Raw genomic sequence first — 18,496 nt, forward strand, 5'->3', positions numbered from 1 at the left:
AATTAACAAAGATCGAAACAATTAATTTCATTAAATTATTTCATTTAATTTCCACACTATTTTTTGTATTTAATTTTACTTTTCTTTATCTCCAAATGCTCAATTCAGCATAGCCGAACAATTAAATTAAAAAAATAAAAATTCGTGGAACGAAACAATATGAACAGCATTGCATGCCATTCATATCTCCATTTAAATCAATTTTCTTATCTAGCACCACTTTACCATACTGTAAAAGGTCGATTGCATTTAAGCTCGTTTTTAATGAGACCTTGTTTGTCACAATTTCAAATGATTTGACTGTCTGAAGTGTTGAATTTAATTAAAATCGATGCATGTTTGGCACTCATAACGTTTACCCTATTAAAAATGTAGATTTTTTTTCACTTTTTTATACTTACATCTAACGTTAACTAGTATAGTATTTCCCATCGATCTGTTCGTTTTTTGTAGAATTTTTCCTGTTTGATCACAATGTTTTATTTGCTTTCTTCTAGATTTTCTTTTTTTTCTTTGTTTTATTTCAATTTTCATTTGCTATTTTAATTTAGAACCGAATACGCCTGGCAAATTCATTGTTTGGTTTCGAAACGAAACAACCTTATTGGTATTATGGCAACCGCCATATCCTGCCGGCATATACACACATTACAAAGTATCAATTGAACCGCCCGATGCACTAGAAAGTGTGTTGTATGTGGAAAAAGAAGGAGAACCACCCGGTCCAGCGCAAGCAGCCTTTAAGGGACTTGTACCTGGTCGAGCGTACAACATTTCCGTACAGACAATGTCCGAGGATGAGATATCACTCCCGACAACAGCTCAGTATCGTACCGTTCCGTTGAAGCCGATGAACGTTACATTCGATCTTGATTCCATATCATCGAATGGCTTCAAAGTGATGTGGGAAGCACCGAAAGGAATTTCCGAATTTGATAAATATCAGGTATCTCTGTCCACATCACGGCGGCAACAGTTCTTACCACGAGGAACTGAAAACAGCGCATCGCTTGAATTCAAAGAAAGTCTAGAGCCCGGCAAAACATATCAAGTCATTGTGAAAACAGTATCGGGAAAGGTGACATCTTGGCCGGCAACTGGTGACGTAATTTTAAGACCGTTGAAAGTTATCAATTTGCGAGCATTTACTGACAATAAATCGGGATATGTTACGCTGACATGGGATCCAGATAAGAATAGTACGCAGGATGAGTATAAAATCAGCTACCATGAGGTGGAAACATTCAATGGAGATTCAAGCACAATGAATACGAACAAAACCAGTAACGTTCTGGAGTCGTTGTTACCGGGCCGAAATTATTCACTTACCGTTCAGGCCATATCAAAAAATATGGAATCGGAGGAAGCGACAATCAATGTGGTTACGCGGCCATCGTCGCCAATAATTGAGGACTTGAAGTCGATGAAAGAAGGACTGAACATCAGTTGGAAGAGTGACGTCAATTCGAGACAAGAAAAGTATGAGGTCATGTACGCAACCAATGATACTGGAGAGGTCCATACGATTTGGACGAATGAGTCGCGCCTGGTGATTTCCAATTTAAGTCCGGGCGCAGGATATGAAGTAAAGGTGTTCGCTGTTAGCCATGGTTTAAGAAGTGAACCGCATGCCTATTTTCAAGCTGTGTGTAAGTAATTTAATTGTTTTGTATTTTTAGATTAATTTAGTGTCGTTTGAAGTGACAGGCTTTTTAGGTAGTTAGAATTTTTCTCATTGAGCCTAATTTTACTCTGTCGACACCATCGACAAATCACTTATTAACAAAACTAAAATGTGTACAACAGATCCGAATCCGCCGCGTAATATGACCATACAGAAAGTCACCAGTAATTCGGTGTTGGTCCATTGGAATCCACCGAAACATAGCCAGTTCTCTGAATATGCGATCAGATATCGTACGGAGAGTGAGAAACAATGGGTTCGATTGCCATCGGTACGAGACAATGAAGCCGATGTGACCGACATGACACCCGGCGAAAAATATACGATTCAAGTGAACACCGTTAGTTTCGGCGTTGAGAGCCCCAATCCACAACAGGTCAACCAAACGGTTCGTCCCAATCCGGTATCCAATATTCTTCCGCTTGCTGATTCAACGAATATAACATTGGAATGGCCTAGACCCGAGGGTCGCATTGAAATGTATGTGCTGCAATGGTGGCCTACGGATAGAACTAAGGAAATTTATACGAAAAATGTAACCGAAGCCAATGTTTGTAAGTATTTCGACTCAACCATACCGTCTGAAAGTCCAAAACCAAAAACAAATTTTAATCCGCAGCTCCGATCGATTCATCGACGAGTGGTAAAAAGGAACCCATCGTTCGAGTGCTGATTGGAGACTTATTCCCGGGATGGGAGTACAAATTTCACATTCACACCGTTTCGTATAATCTCATCAGCGATAAAACTCATCTAGCAGCTAGAACTTTGCCTCTGATCCAGTCGGAGGTGTTAGTTGTCACTAACAAACATCAACGGGACATTGTCACTTTAACGTATACACCAACACCACAACAATCTTCCAAATTCGATCGTTATCGATTTTCGTTAGGCGATCCCGACATTCCTGACCAGGAGAAAGATGCTAACGATGAGCATCGGAAAGTCACATTCACTGGTGAGTTCTAGGCATCATCTGGAAGCAACATCATTTACTAAAAATTATTTTCTTTTCGTTGTAGGACTCGTTCCTGGCCGTTTGTACAACATAACCATTTGGACGGTGTCCATGGATGTGCAGAGTTTGCCGATTTTGCGGCAGGATCGGATGTATCCCGAACCCATTAGTGAACTAAACGCAACACGGATAACCGACACTGAAATCACACTAAACTGGGACCAACCGAAGGGAGAATTCAATTCCTTCGAAATACAATATCTAAAGACTGAATCCGATTCCGACCTAACTTTAAATTACACCGACAAAAATACGATCACTGTGACTGATCTGAAACCCCATCGCAACTATACTTTTACAGTGGTCGTTCGATCTGGCATCGAATCGAGTGTGTTGCGCAGTAGTATACCGATATCGGCGAGCTTCACCACTAAAGAGTCCGTGCCTGGTACGGTGCTCGACTTCGAGCCCATCGACATCCAACCGAGTCAAATAACATTCCGTTGGACATTGCCGGCGCACGAGCAAAACGGAGTTATACGACAATTTTCGATAACTTACGGCCTGGAAGGTTCAGCGCACACACAAAACAAAGACTTTAAATCACTCGAGTATCAGGGAACAATTACCGGTTTACTACCTGGCCGTGCGTACTCCTTCCGCATCCAAGCAAAAACAGCAGTCGGTTATGGTCCCGAGACGTCGTGGAAGCAAAAGATGCCAATCCGTCCGCCACCAAAGCCAGCATCGCCGATAGTACCGACCGAAGTGTACCGAAGTTCGTCTTCGATTCAAATCCGATTCCGAAAGAACTATTTCTCCGACAGCAATGGACAGGTTTGACTTCATCCATATGCATAGCGTGTACAGTCGTCTGATTAACGTCTTTTGTTAGGTTAACATGTACACAATTATTGTGGCCGAAGATGATACGAAAAATGCGTCCGGCTTGGAAATGCCCAGTTGGCGTGATGTGCAAAAATACAGTGTCTGGCCACCATATCAGGCTATCGAGCCGTATTATCCGTTCCGGAACAACTCTGTCGAAGATTTTACTATTGGGGCTGATGAATGTGATGCTCATCGCAGCGGCTATTGCAACGGTCCTCTGAAATCCGGAACAGTTTATCGCGTCAAGGTTCGAGCATTTACGGCATTGGACAAATTTACCGACACCGACTACAGTTTTCCGATACAAACTGGTGAGTGTTTCAGTTGTTGCGATTGTTTCGAGTGTTATTTATGTGAGACCCGAGATCAGCCGTAATTCCCGTTAATTTAGGGATCATTCGCAAATTACGCTTCAAATTGAGGGAGGGGGTTGAGAAAAAAGCGTTCGCTCGATACATTTTCAAAAAAAAGCTTTTACTTTTCGTGTCACGGTGGAGGAGGGGTCTAACATTCGTCATTTGTAGCCGGAGCACTTTATGAATGGTCCCTTATATATTGGCGTATATACCAGATCAATTGTCGTTATTTATTACGAGATGTTTAATCATTTTGTGCTAATTGAGAATTTCGGCTTTGCGATTCTATCACAGATAACGAAACTTTATTAAATTCTCAACGGATTCCGCTTTATCTTATCATCGAAACGTTTGAATCGAACCGAATTGTGTGTATGTAGAGATGAGGCTAACAATTGAATTCCTTTACCGGTTGTAGTTGCGTCTCGTTGCACACCAGAATTGACGGTACAAAGTTGAATAACTTTCTAGTGACCGACAGGACTTAGTGTTCTAAAAGGTTGAGAACTTTTTTTTAATGAATTCACTGAAATTTGGATTAAATTAGATGACTAACGCGGACCGATTTTATCGCTAATCTATCATTGGAAAGCGGTTTTCGTTTATTATCAATCCGATGGTGACACATGTGTCATTTACCATCCATTTCGCAATTAGTGAGTCGTGCGTCCATGTCTTCTTTATTGCACTTTTTTTCGAAATGAGAATCGCGTTATTGCGTACTGTAGATGGATAAATTGAGGTTCACTATTATTCGCCCCGAGACAGCGATATTGAGTAAATAATTGTACCCCAGTTTTTCGGGCAGTTAGTTGTCTCTATGATCAATTATATTTAGCGATTGAAGAGTGTTACAGTGGTGACACACAAACACGTTCGATCATTATTTACTAAAAATGACTTTTTTCTTTCAATTTATGTCTAAACATTGAAGGTCTTTTATCAATGGGTGAGTAATTTTCTCGGCCTTTCGTAATTGTTGAAGTGTGTTGCGTGATGTGTAAACCAACAAAATGCAAATATTTTTTGCTCTAAACGCGAAAACATTTTTTTTTTCACTTTACAGACCAAGACAATACGTCCATAATCGTAGCTATAACAGTGCCACTTGCTCTAATTCTATTACTACTTGTCACAATCATATTTGTCCGGAGACGACGGAACGGTGGTCGTAAGGCAACGAAAGAAGCGAGGGCTAATGACAATATGTCTTTGGCAGACAGTGTTGTGGAAACGAATCGTCCAATATTAATTAAGAACTTCGCTGACCACTATCGCAAAATGTCTGCCGATTCCGATTTTAGGTACATTTTTCTTGTTATTCCGAAACGCTCTTATCTCTTATCATATTGCAGATTTAGTGAAGAATTTGAAGAATTGAAACATGTTGGTCGAGATCAACCGTGCACATTTGCTGATCTACCATGTAATCGCCCGAAAAATCGTTTCACCAATATCCTACCGTACGATCATTCCCGATTCAAATTGCAACCGGTTGACGATGATGAAGGATCCGATTACATAAATGCCAATTATGTGCCGGGTCATAATTCGCCGCGCGAATTTATCGTCACGCAGGGTCCACTACATTCGACCAGAGACGATTTTTGGCGCATGTGTTGGGAGTCGAATTCTCGTGCCATTGTAATGTTGACGCGTTGTTTTGAGAAAGGCCGCGAGAAATGCGACCAGTACTGGCCGACCGATAACAATCCGGTGTACTACGGTGATATTAAAGTGCAATTACTCACCTATTCGGAGCTGGTTGACTGGGAAATCACCGAATTTTCCATATGTCGCGGCAGTGAACAGCGAATAATTAGACATTTCCATTTTACGACATGGCCAGATTTTGGTGTGCCAAATCCACCGCAAACATTAGTTCGTTTTGTGCGTGCATTCCGTGAACGAATTGGCCCCGACCAAAGGCCAATTTGTGTGCATTGGTAAGTAGAAAGGTTGTGTGTAAAATTTGCCGTCAAGGTTAATTTGTCTCTTCTTTTTTTTCGTGCGAATAGTTCTGCAGGAGTTGGTCGTTCGGGTACATTTATCACATTAGATAGGATACTACAACAAATTCAAGTTGACAATTATGTCGACATATTTGGCATAGTTTGGGCGATGAGAAAAGGTATATTCGATTTTCGTGTGGTGTAGTTCCAGGACTATTTTTGTGAAAAATTTTCCCATTTTTTTTCTATATTTTTCGACATTTTCTCGAATTTTCCCCAATTTTCTTAATTAAAAGAAAATGTGGGAAAATTTAGCAAAATGAGTCTCTGTGTACATCTCAGTGTTGTTGAAGGGAAATTAATTTCAATTTTTTTTTTTTTCCATTCCTATAGAACGAGTATGGATGGTTCAAACAGAACAGCAGTATATTTGTATATATCAATGTCTATTGGCAGTTTTAGAAGGCAAAGAAAACATATTTAGTCCGCCCAGAGAGATTCATGACAATCAAGGATACGAAGGTAAGACCGGATTGGCTCAGACATCAACATAAAACAGATTTCCTTTTTTATTAGTTGGTTGTTTCGTTTGCTTTTAATCATCCAAAAAATTGTTTTCCAAAAGCAATGTTTTCTTTTTCAATTCTATTTTTTCTTCCTACTATTCACTACGGCATTTTCTCACTTAACTGACATTTCCAATGATGAACCACTCAGACACGAACTTCGGGGACATGTACATTCCAATTTTCCTCGATTCTTCATTTATTTTGCTTTATTCGATTATAAAGCTCTGGATTGCTTGTCAATATATCGACTGTGCGTTATCCTAGGAACATACGTAAACAAATTCAAACGACGTCACAATCGTCGTTATAAAATCATTAAATTTTTCGCATATTTTTGTATGATGAGTCGTATTATTGGTAAAACAACTAGGACTTCATTAGCTTTACTTTAGTGGTATTAGTGAAGCTGCACACAGAGCCAATTGCTTAGCCGTTTCTATATTTTCTAAAGTTCGAAGTTCCAAACTCAAGGGAAACACAGCAACAGAAAATGTGTCGATCTGTTCAACAAGTTGTGTGCTTGTACAATGAACAATATTCCTTCGTTATTTGTCGGTTTTAGACTCGGAACAGATAGACTTTGATCTGAAAAGATATAGGTCATGTTCAGGTTACTCAATAAAATTAGCTGATCCTGACCTGATTGGTCTGACAAAACATGTCTAACATGTCTTGACCTGAGTTAAATTTTAATTAGAAATTTAAATGGAAAAGATTAAGACTCAGCCGGGTCCGGTCGAATCAGATTTCATGTTAATTCAGGTCATGAAAAAAATAAAGTTATCAGGTTCAGGCCAAGTTAGGTTCAGGTGAAAACAACCTGACCTGACTCCGAGCCTTTAGTCTCAAAGCTATCAGCTAGAGTACACATCAAAATTTCTGTCTTAACATTCGGGGACAATTAACACAGTGCCGAGAATTGCGGCTAGTCAGATTTCAGCTCCCTGAATTTTTGTTAAGGAGTCAGGAAACATCTCAAAAAAAATTCTAAAAGATAAAATTCTAGAGCTTTAGAATTTTTTTTTGAGGTAACTCCTTAACAGCAATCGAGGGAGCCGAATTTTAGCGAGTCGCAATTGTCTTCAGTGTGTTAAACATATGGCTTTTATTCAGATGGCATACAATGAATACGCGCAGTGCCGCTTTTAGCTTTTGGGCGCCATCGGGCAATTGGAAAAATGGTCGCCAATGTAGTAAAGCTAAATTTTTTTTAAGGACCTCGGGCGCCATTTTCCTCTGCTCCACTTCGGGCGCCACGGGCATTCGCCCATTTGGCCCATATGTAAAAGGCGATTTTATATAATCGTAACACGTGTAAAAAATACTTACATGTGCAGATAAGGAAGAGTGATGATAACAACCTAGGTTGACCATTTATTAATTGTTCACGACAAACGCACAAAATATGTTTTCTTTTGCTTCCATTGCGTACTGGCACCTTTATGTTTTTCCTTCGCTGCTTTCCCAATGATTCAAGTGTTGAAATTTAATGATTTGATTCAGATCAACGAAAGTGTCAGTTAAACGTGAGAGACGTCCAAATTTTTATTTAACAATTTCCAACTTTACGTTTTTTTTCCCTAAAATTTTCTTGGGTGCTTTTACACGAACCAAACTCATTTTCTCCCATTTACTTTTTGTCTAACAATCAAAAAATTATTTATAAAAAAAATTCGCAAAATATTTCTAACCAAAACCAAAAACTAACCACCGCAACATTAGTTGTCGGCAAAGCCAATGGGCATCTTCCAATTGAATCCACAACCATCGAAGATACACCGAACCAATGGAAAGAGGAAAGATGACACGAACCAAACGAAAACGATAATAACAACATAATTATTATCGTTTCGAAGACGCTAAGCAAATCAACAATTTGTGATGATCACAACGGTGATGTAGAACTGAATGTTGATGGCACCGAATGCAACGATGAAATTAATAGTTACAATGATGACGACGGCGATGATGATGATGACGATGACGATGATGAAAATAATGAATGCGAAGATAGCATTGTCCAAGTGAATGGTATTCATCATGACTTTGATTGTGTTTACCATTTGAATGACAACATTGTGGAAGAAAATGGTTACAATGAGGTGGAAAATCACAAAGATGAAAATATTATTGAACACCACGACGAATATTATGCGAATGGTGATGGGGATGGTGATGAGAAAGAAGAATTTTTGAAGTGTAACGGTGGTGACGGGATTATTCTTAATCACTTTGTTGGTTGGTATTTATTTTTTTACATTTTCTATATCTGTTTTTTGGCATGCTTTTATTATCTCCGTACTAAATTGTTGTGCTCGTTATCTGTTGAATGTAATTAACTTTAGTTATAGTCGAATAACAAACAAAATATCGCACTTTCGGATTTGCACAACGCAAGCGATTGCTGGACTAACAAATAACTGAAAGTGTGAGGCTTCCTTCGTTACTCATTGTGTATTATAAGAATTGTAATGTAATATTTGGGGCACATTTTCACGCATAAGAATATCAGCGCACACATTTATTGTTATCCGATTTTACTTATACGAAGTGTCTGTCGAGTGCACGAGACAAAAATGAAAAGCACCTGCAGGTTAGGCAATTTTAGGACGAAAGTTCTTCTGAGTTCATTTTATTTGTGGTAGAAAACCTGTTGGACTTACTAAATTTTAATTTTTCACCTTGACCTAAAATGATCCAAAGTTAATTGTAGAAAATTTCAGAAATTCTTAGAAAAGGACCCATAGAATCTAGTGCACGGCAGAGTAAAATAAACCAGGCAGTAGCGGTTCATTTTCAAAATGTCAAATAAGGGACCTAATACACTCGATGAAAATGAACTCAAATGAACACTGACATAAATTGAAAAAAAGTTATTCGCAAAAAATGTAGGGCTACTAGATTATTCAGGTCCCCAGTCAAATCAGCGCTACTGCCTGGTTAACTTTACTCTGTCGTGATCTAGTGATATATTTGAAGCCAAAATCTTTTTTTTTTACCATGAATCCATAATCTACATTTTTGGACATTTATATAAAAAAGCCTTCATGGCTTAATGGCAAAAAAAAACAGATTTAAAAAATGTCTCGGCCAGAAATATGTCCCTAAGTTCTATGCCTCTGACGCTAGATTATGCATCTCTTGGCGCTCTGTTAAAATGGTTTGTAAACCAAACAAAGTTGATTGAGTCGGTTCATATCAAGTGAAAGTTGAGTGTTGGAGCTTTCACACGGCTTACCGGCAAAATCATTGTTTACAGAACTGGTAATCGATGTTTGGCTCTCAGCTGACTAAACTAATTCGAGTACTGAAACTATCCAAAGTACTGCTCCTAGCATTTGCAATATTCGGAGGATGATAAAATCACCATATCAGCGAGACAGTACAAATTAGATTGCATGGCATCAGACATTATGTGGAAAATCGAATGTCAAGCGCGTGCCAGCATTAAGCGTCGTCATTTGATCGTAGGTTGAGTGAATGAAGTGTTCCTACGATTAGTGAGTGAATGAACTTAACATGACAACGATGATCATTAGTGCCTGACACCCTATTATGTGTTGAAACTAATAATTGCTCATTACATCAATCGAAAAGCTCGTTAATATTTTTGTTGTTGATTTTCCATATCTCATTTGGTCAGCATGTGCGATTAGATTTTTTTTTCTTCATTAAATTAGAGATGTCTGCTACATCAAAATGACTAATTGTTGAGCATATTCGGTCTGGACGTTCAATCATCAGATTAAAATGTTTCCTTTCATTATCCCAATATGTTTGAATTGGGTGAACATTTTGTTATGCGTACGTTTGATGCAATAATGTTGTCAAATTTCGTTTTGTCCTGACTTTAACCAAATTAATTACTAAATATACAAAGCGGTTGTCCAAAGTGCGTGACTTAAAATTTTAACAGAAATATTTTCAATTTCTCATTTCCAGATGACGAGGGAATCGCAGAATCCGGAATGTGATCTACTTTTAAATTAATTTAAATTAAAATTTGTTAACCTTTAATTATGGACAATATAAAACACACATTTTAATAAAGAAAAAAAAAAGAAAAATGGAGAGAGAGAGAAATTAGTAGGTTTTTGTTACAATGCAGAACTTTATTATTATTATTTTTCTAGTATTATTAGCCTTACGAAAAGGGAATGAAAGGAAAAAAAGCGATGAGATAATAGAGAGTGAGCGAGGAAGAACCACACACATTACCACATTACCTACTTTATTGTATTAATTATATATAAAAAAGAAAATTTGTAATTTTGTTAGAATTCTCATGAGAAGTTGAAATTATTTTATTTGTTTTTTTTTATTACTTTTTTTGTTGTTTTATTTTTATTATTTCTTTTTACAAAAAATATATAATTCTTACGTTGACATACAATTTGGAGGCGAGAAAATAACGTTTGACGGAACACAAATACAATCGAATAGGGTCAGTTCTCTACATAAGCTTAGTAATTTCATTGGACAGTAGTAATGAAAACTGAACATTTTTCAAAGTCCCGATTAAAAATCTAGTCTCAAATGGCCCTTAAAAACATCGTCTCGACTATAGTTTCACTGAAACTAATAGATGGATGAAATTTGAGACTGTGAGTCGACTGTTATCGTGTTTTTGCGACTTTTGAGTTGTTTCATTTCCAAATTAGTTTCACTAAGGTCTTGCCTAAAATGTTTCATCAAAGTGCAATCACTTTGGCGGGTTTTGGCGTCACACAGTTGACGAAGATAAAATTCTTAACGAACTTCCGCAGCTTTGGACGGAAAGTCAGGACTGTTTCGTCTCTATGCTTAGTATGGTTCGGAACGGGTTCGGGTTGACCTGTTTAAGTTCAGGTTAACCCGAAACCTCGTCTTGCCCTGAATTTTCAATTTCGTCTTCAACCTATATCAACTTGAAATAGTTCGACCCGAATCTGATCTAAATCTGAATTTTCAATTTCGTTCCCAAAAATTTTCAGGTTCACGACAAACCATTTCAGATCGAACTTAAATTGAAAATTCACGCTGAGATCAGATTCAGCTCAGACCTGAAATCTTAGTCGATTTTTCGTCCGTGAGATGTTATTTTCTCTCGTATTGTTTGTCATATAATGAAAAAAACACACACACTCTCACAACCACACACAACCTAGGTAAACGTACAAAAAATGTTCAACGAAAGTTGATTATTTCGTGTCATTTTCTATATTTGTAAATATTAAAAATAATAAAAAAAAACGTTGTGATGACAACCGGAAGCATGGACATAGCGATTTTTTTTTTTGTAAGAATGTAAACGAATAAAAAATGAAAAAAGTCAAATAAAATCGAATTTTTATTTAAAATTGTTACGAGACAAATTATCTCCAACAAAACAGATGCAGCTGTTGCGGCAAAGTATTGATTGAACGGTACAAATGAAATTAATTCGGTGCCGCAGAAGCTAAGGTTAAACTTTCAAAGATATATCCCCATGGTTTATTAATCCAGTCTGTTACTTCTTGTGGTCCAAACTTTTGATTAAAAAGATATCTGACTAATCAACGTACATCAAGCATGGGTGCTACTCTAAATACTGGAATTAGACAGTGTATCATTGATATTTTGGAACTTTAAAATTAATAAGAATATCCGAGGGCTTCAGCCCGAGGTACTTTTACTCATCGTGATACGAGATATCAAATTATTTCACGTGTAAAGTATAACGTTTTACTTTACGAGCGAGGGCAAAGGTTTTCACTAGTGAGGGAATAGCCACATTACCTCACTAGTAAAGTAAAAAACATTTTCTTCTCTTAACGTACCATTTGCCACTATTGGCTTCCATTCGCTTCAAATGCTGGCGATGAAAAATATCACTCCCGTTTCTAATGCAGTCAGGTTTTGGGCAAAAATGAAAGTTTTCTGTTTTTGGATTTGGAAACATTTATTTGGATATAAGTAGCAACCATCAAACTGTTGAGTAATTGGATATTAATCTGTTCAGGAGATATTTGTGATCGGAAGAGTGGATATTTAGGTGCTTGATTTTCCTGCTTGATTTTATTGTCAGCACACGATGATATGCAATCCTCACGTCCTCATTTCGTGTAAAGTTTGTGTTGTGTTGCTCCAAGTTCGTCACTCGATACCAGCAGCAGCGGCCAATTATTCAACCATAAAATTCTCAATTTACGTAAAGCACATTTATTAAGCAAGGCTCTCCAAGAAAATAATAAAATTTTCAAATTCTTTTCAATATCTAAAAAAGACAGGTTGAATATCAGCAAACCAAGCAATCTCTTCGTGTACCGGCAATGGTGCACCATCTCGACAAGTCAGCCAGAATGTGTTCATCAAGCCCTTGCCCTTAACGTCAATCAAGCCTCGGTGTTCGGTTTTAAATCCACCAATGGCTGCCAATGCATCATTCATTTCGCTTGTTATGTGAATGCGGAGAGCTGTTGGAGATTGGGAAAGACAATATCGCAATATTCTATTTAGGATAACAAAACATCTGAAACCTTCGCCAGTAGTTTCCATTCTGGAAGCCGTATTAACGGTATCTCCGAATAGGCAATACCGTGGCATTTTGGTTCCGACAATTCCGGCTACACAACTACCACAATGTATACCCGAGCGTATTTGCAAAGTTTCACTTGGTCTTTGTAACAAAAGTAATAATCAGAAAATTACAGACAGTGACGAAAAATCGGATTCGGTGTACCTGCGTGGTATCTTAAACAGATTAGTAGCGTCGAGTAAATCCAGTGCCATTGTTGCAATCTCGGAAATGTGTTTTTTCCCTAAATAAATGTGAAATGAAAGTCAAGTTCTGGACTGGTTGAGGAAATATTATATTAGGTGTCTGCCCCCGTTTCGTCTTTGTTATTTAACTGAGATCTAGTGATGTTGATAATTTTCGGGAATTTTTAATAAGAAAAATTAAAGAAAATCCAGAGATATGGTAATTACACGCATGAACTTGGCCTGAAAAGACTCTGTAGTTTGGTATCGAAACTACTATATCTCAGACCATAACATAAAGTTAACTGAAACGAGCAGAAACAGATAACCCAAATAAACATTTCATTTACCATTCTTTATTGGAAGTCCCGAGGCGACCATATAGCTGTCCCCAATGGTCTCCACTTTATACACATCGTAACATTCGATCCGAGAGTCAAACACTTTGTAAATGGAATTGAGAAATGTGACGACCTGCCGAATACAGAAAAAACTCGCAAAGTTAATGAACACCAACATATCCAACAAACAAATGCGTTGCAAACAAAACATAAAACCTCTAATGGAGTACACTCTGCTGCTATTTCAGTGAAGCCAACGATGTCGCTAAAGTAAATTGTGACGTCATCATAATACTCGGCTGGCACCTAAATTGAATGACATTCGAATTACAATGTGCCATTTATGCAAACAATATCCCATTTCCACTCACCTTTCGTGTTTGCTTAAGTTGTGTTGCAACACTCAACGGTAACATTTGGAATAATAATGTGTCGCTTTTCTTCTTTTCTCGTTTCAATTCTTTCGCTTTGATTGACAAGTTGTCGGCGTACATCTTTACGGTAATCCATTCCGAAAATTAAGACGAATTACTGAGTGTTTGTGTGAGTTTATCAAAGTGTTTCGATAATAAGGTTTCGAACAGGTTCAGATCAGCCTGATTTAGTTCAGGTTGCCCTAAAGCTGGTCTTAAAACATGAACCCAAAAATAAAATTTCAAGTTGAACCTGATCTGATTCGAATCAGGTTTTCTTATTTCAGGTTCGGGTCAGGTCAACCAAAAATTTCAAAATAACCTGAACCAGACCTGAAGTTACCAGACCGGAAATAAAAATTTCGGGTTCAACCTGAATCCAACCTGATTCAAATCAGATTTTCTCAAGTTAGATCCAGGTGAGGTACAGGGCCTATTTTAAGGAAATTAAATTTCCAAAAATTCTTACATTTTTCCATCACTTTTCGTCATTTTATCTAAAAACACAACAGATTGCATCGTAAATGTTGCTTGTACTGCCTTTTTAGTTGTTTTTCATGTCTTTGAGCTTAACTGATTACTTTGGAATGAGATCTAACAGAAAACAAAATTTAGAAATTTTAAGAATTTTTGTGAAATTTTGGAAATTTTTGGAAATTAAATTCCCTAAAATAGGCCCTGGGAGGTCCTGTTCCGAGCATTATTCGTTTATAATAACCTGAATGGTATTCGCTGCGTTTCTGACTAAAAATATGATTACTGGTGAGACGAGCAAGACTACAACCAAAATAGATATTCCAACCGCTTCGCTGTTACTAGCTCGTCGAATTTTGGCTGTTACGTCATTTCTGGAAAACAGTAAATATTTCTACTTACTCTTTCGTCATCATATACTGTACTTTCACTGCATATTTTGAATAAATAAGGGAGAGTATAAACCGCTTATGGGTAATGAACAATCACATTTACGCTCATTATCAGACTGTTAATTAGGGCCAGACTGGCTACCTAACGGCCGGTGCCGAAAGCGCCGATAAAATTGATTTTGTCCAGCCCGAGCTTCGAGTTTGCATGTAAAAAAACAAACAGCCCAGTATGACCAGTCTGGGCCTGCTGGTAATACCAGTTATAAGATTTTTTTTGAAACTAGTTCGTAGGACCGATTCAATATCGGTGTTCGATCCGGGTCACTATTGTTTTACCCTCATTTGTATCTCAGTCTTACCTTATCTGATGCCTTAATTCTCTTTGAATTTTACGCAGTTCATCCAAATACGTTGACATAACATCAAAATAGTTGACGGCATTTTCAATTGAAGAATTAATGCGAGTGTTCTTTAGGATGATGTTACTCCTGAAATTAAACTTTTTGACTGAATTCAATTCTTAACTATTTTGGCTAAAAAAATAACAAACAAAAGAAGCATCCGACGGCAAAGACGCTCCTTTTGTGACCGTACCAATTTCTTAAATGACCATAATCGGGCATAACTCTTGTCAAATTTTTGTATAAAATTTTCAGTGCTGGTACATAGTACAACGATCCATTCAGTAGATCGCGACCCAAAATGTCGTTTCTAATGTAAGCCACATAATTTTCATATCCCAGAACGCCTCTACCGAAATAGTTAATTCCATGAACAGACGCAATACCATAGCACTCAATGCTCCTTAATAAATTCTTAAAGCCCACTAAATGTCTCCACACACCACTATTGTCCGTCTCTTTGATCTGCTTCGACAAGTGGTCCAATAAACCACCTGTAACATTAAAAAAAATGTGTAAATTGAGTTGACTATGAAATATATGCATTCGTTCGCAAAATAAATAAGAGGAACAGACCATTTATGGCAGTATACCAATCCATAACTTCCGTTATGCTGCTCTCTTCCGAACTTATTTTCTGCCTGTAAATTAAACAATGAAAGTTGATGGTCTGAATGCTATAACCTTCTGATGTAACGCAAATTTACCGAAAATCTTTCAAGCGAGAATGAAACTCTGACCGATTAAGAAAAATTTCCATTCCATTTTCCACTGCCTTGATCGGAATACTTGAATCCTGCAAGGCGGACAACTTATTTATGGCTTGATCTGTTACGCCGAATCTTTGTGGCAAATTTGATCTGAGATATGTAATTAAGTTCGGCGTTAGTGCAAGAACATTTCGAGTTCTTTTATTACTCTACCTTAACGTACTGCCATTGGTAAATATGAAAAAAGCAACTTCCGAACGTTCGAGCTGCAATCTATTGAAAATATACTCGTAAGAACACGATTTATTACTACTGTCTCTACAGTTACCTCGTTACAAGTTTTCCTAAGTCAGTAGCTACAGACACTTGTGTCTCAATTTCTGTACACTCCATTCGATATATCAAAATATCATTTAGCATGAACGAGGTCTGAATGATTAACGCGAGTATTGGAATAAACGGTAGAATAATCATCTGGTCAGATAAAAAAAAAGTTATGGATGTTAACGAAAGATTCATACTGCTAAGTGCAGTGCAATCATACTTGAAATAATTGAATTCTACTGCCGTTTTGTGGTATGGTTCCTTTCGATGTTGTTGTGGAATTATTGTCGTTACAACATTGGTCACGAACCACACCTGACGCATCATCGGAACTAACGGACCGTAAAGAAGATGCTTCAGCTGAGTAACTATTTTTGATGTTTAATGTTGACATACGAGATTTCTTTTGGTCGCTGTTTACCATCATTTTGGGTTAAGTGGCCTTAATATACAAGATATTGCATTACTAGTTTACAGTTTTTGTACACTACATGCCACTACATGCATAGTGTGATAAGTCTCGCTGACCTGAATACGAAACTCGCATCGGTTGGTCCCAATGATGTGTGCGGTTTCGCTGCAGTCGTTTCACAAAAAAATAATAAAAGTAGTGGAAACGAGATCGTTATTGGTGCAGCATATATCTTGGCTACCATATAAGTTATATAAGTTCATATAACAACTCCAAAGGTCTCCCCTACATATCGAAGGTAAATTTGTATGAATTATATTTGCCTACCTTCGATATTGTCCTAACAATAGGTAGTGAAAACCTCACGGTACCCAAGATATTTGCAGCACCAATATCTTAATATCTCTTTTTTAAGCGACTGCAGCGTCACACGTCATTTTAACCAACGGATGTTTGTTTCGTACACTGCCACCATTTGGTAACACCATTTGCGCACATTCAACTCACTTCAAGCATGAGTGGTACTCTAAATAGGGTACTGAAACTGAAACAGCTTGTGACACAACTGTAAAACACAGTAAAAAACCATTTCATACAAATAGTACTATATTTGGCAGCTGTCGACTACGATCACTTTTGCTTGAATTGCGTTGACACATTACAAAAGCTTCAAACTGTTGCATTAAAAATGTACACAAAATTATTATATGTCGACATAAAACTTCTGAGAGGTGTAAGGACAAGTTACTTATAATTTCCACTCAACATTTAAATACAATTTACACAAATTTGGTTGATTTGAGGCGAAGCCGAGGGTAAAATTCACAACGCCTTTTAATTGTTATCCGGAGTTATGTACACAACTTTTGATGCCTTAGGGCGAAAATATCTACTTTAGCCGCGCGAATGAGTGTAAATCACTTTCCTAACCCTCGGCATGGAAAGTTTTATCCGTATCTCGGGGAAAGTATTTTCTTTGGGTTAGTATGCCTGCAATCTATGCCTTCGGAATAAAACTTAACAAAAGTCGCTTTTTAAAATGCTATCGAATTTAAGAAAAGGATTCGTCTCTGATAATTAGTGAACGACTCTTATACTTGTACGACTACAAACATTTTGAAAGAAAAACAACTTTTGAAAGTCCACCAAAAGAAAATTCTTATTGTCAATAAAAGAATCTTCTGCTAGGCCGTTAAAATTTAAAAGAACAATAGGAACAATGAAAAGCTTTTAGATTTCACAATTTTTTTTAAGTTTATGTTTTAAGGGGAAAAAATTGCACAGAGTAATCCCTGACAAAAAACCGTTTCACGTATCCACATCTTTCCACCAAACTTACGACCACAGTATTCCTTTATTATATCCTGTTACTCTGTAGCCCTGACTCAGAACTTAATCACTGTCGCACTTAGAACCAAATCAACCGAATCCGATAACAGTTCATTCTTAACTAAATGATATTAAGATATCCGGACATTCCTGTTCAATTACATTAAATGCAATGTAAACGAGAAACAGAAATGATGATGATTAATCCCATATCCACATAAAACATTCGATACTTGCGCAATAGGACGAAAAGGTATAATTATGACTGTTTAATTGCCACCCTATGAATATTACGGTTTTGAAATTAATCCTTATTGAGCAACCGTCCATATAACAATCAGCAGGTTCATCATAACACACTTTATCCCTTTCACACTGAAAATTACTAACTCATTTTCCCGTGCATTTTTGCGATAATTTTTCTCATCGGTTTATACTTTTATGGGGGCCAAGTCCAATAATTTTATTATATTCTGAGTATATGTAGGATGCAGAGGACATAAATATACTATAGGAAAAGTGTGTGGCTGTTTGCTTTAGCGACAATTGTCCCATGAGGTGAAACCATGT

The 18,496-nt window shown here is 37.3% G+C and overlaps 2 protein-coding genes across 13 annotated transcripts in view; one reads left to right on the top strand and one right to left on the bottom strand.

Moving 5' to 3' along the window:
• The window catches only part of LOC119068541 (tyrosine-protein phosphatase 10D-like), a 52,021-nt gene extending 41,111 nt beyond the window's left edge, over positions 1-10,910 (top strand). For 6 of the 12 annotated variants that reach the window (XR_005086172.1, XR_005086170.1, XR_005086177.1 and 3 more), the window contains 12 exons: positions 552-1,649; positions 1,807-2,238; positions 2,304-2,642; positions 2,707-3,479; positions 3,538-3,844; positions 4,824-4,838; positions 4,956-5,193; positions 5,245-5,835; positions 5,908-6,020; positions 6,235-6,363; positions 8,133-8,648; positions 10,353-10,910. Coding sequence is in view for 3 of the 12 variants with exons in the window: in XM_037172159.1 (XP_037028054.1) it covers positions 552-1,649; positions 1,807-2,238; positions 2,304-2,642; positions 2,707-3,479; positions 3,538-3,844; positions 4,824-4,838; positions 4,956-5,193; positions 5,245-5,835; positions 5,908-6,020; positions 6,235-6,363; positions 10,353-10,384 (4,067 nt within the window). In the remaining 9 variants the exon portion in view is untranslated. The remainder of the gene's footprint in view (positions 1-551; positions 1,650-1,806; positions 2,239-2,303; positions 2,643-2,706; positions 3,480-3,537; positions 3,845-4,823; positions 4,839-4,955; positions 5,194-5,244; positions 5,836-5,907; positions 6,021-6,234; positions 6,364-8,132; positions 8,649-10,352) is intronic. The other 6 variants (XR_005086176.1, XR_005086178.1, XM_037172160.1 and 3 more) reach the window with 4 other exon arrangements.
• Positions 10,911-12,324: 1,414 nt separating this feature from the next.
• On the bottom strand, positions 12,325-18,079 carry LOC119068546. The gene is made up of 15 exons (XM_037172174.1): positions 17,937-18,079; positions 16,406-16,627; positions 16,190-16,335; positions 16,075-16,134; positions 15,859-16,011; positions 15,728-15,792; positions 15,345-15,645; positions 15,110-15,238; positions 14,603-14,732; positions 13,843-13,965; positions 13,688-13,777; positions 13,481-13,604; positions 13,111-13,189; positions 12,908-13,047; positions 12,325-12,844 (listed from the first exon to the last, which is right to left on the bottom strand). Exons 2-15 carry the CDS (start codon positions 16,610-16,612, stop codon positions 12,639-12,641), a joined length of 1,953 nt encoding a protein of 650 aa, XP_037028069.1. The 5' UTR covers positions 16,613-16,627; positions 17,937-18,079; the 3' UTR covers positions 12,325-12,638.
• Between the last annotated feature and the right edge of the window lie 417 nt (positions 18,080-18,496).

This window comes from Bradysia coprophila, assembly GCF_014529535.1.
Source record: "Bradysia coprophila strain Holo2 chromosome X unlocalized genomic scaffold, BU_Bcop_v1 contig_20, whole genome shotgun sequence".
NCBI classification, from domain to species: domain Eukaryota; kingdom Metazoa; phylum Arthropoda; class Insecta; order Diptera; family Sciaridae; genus Bradysia; species Bradysia coprophila.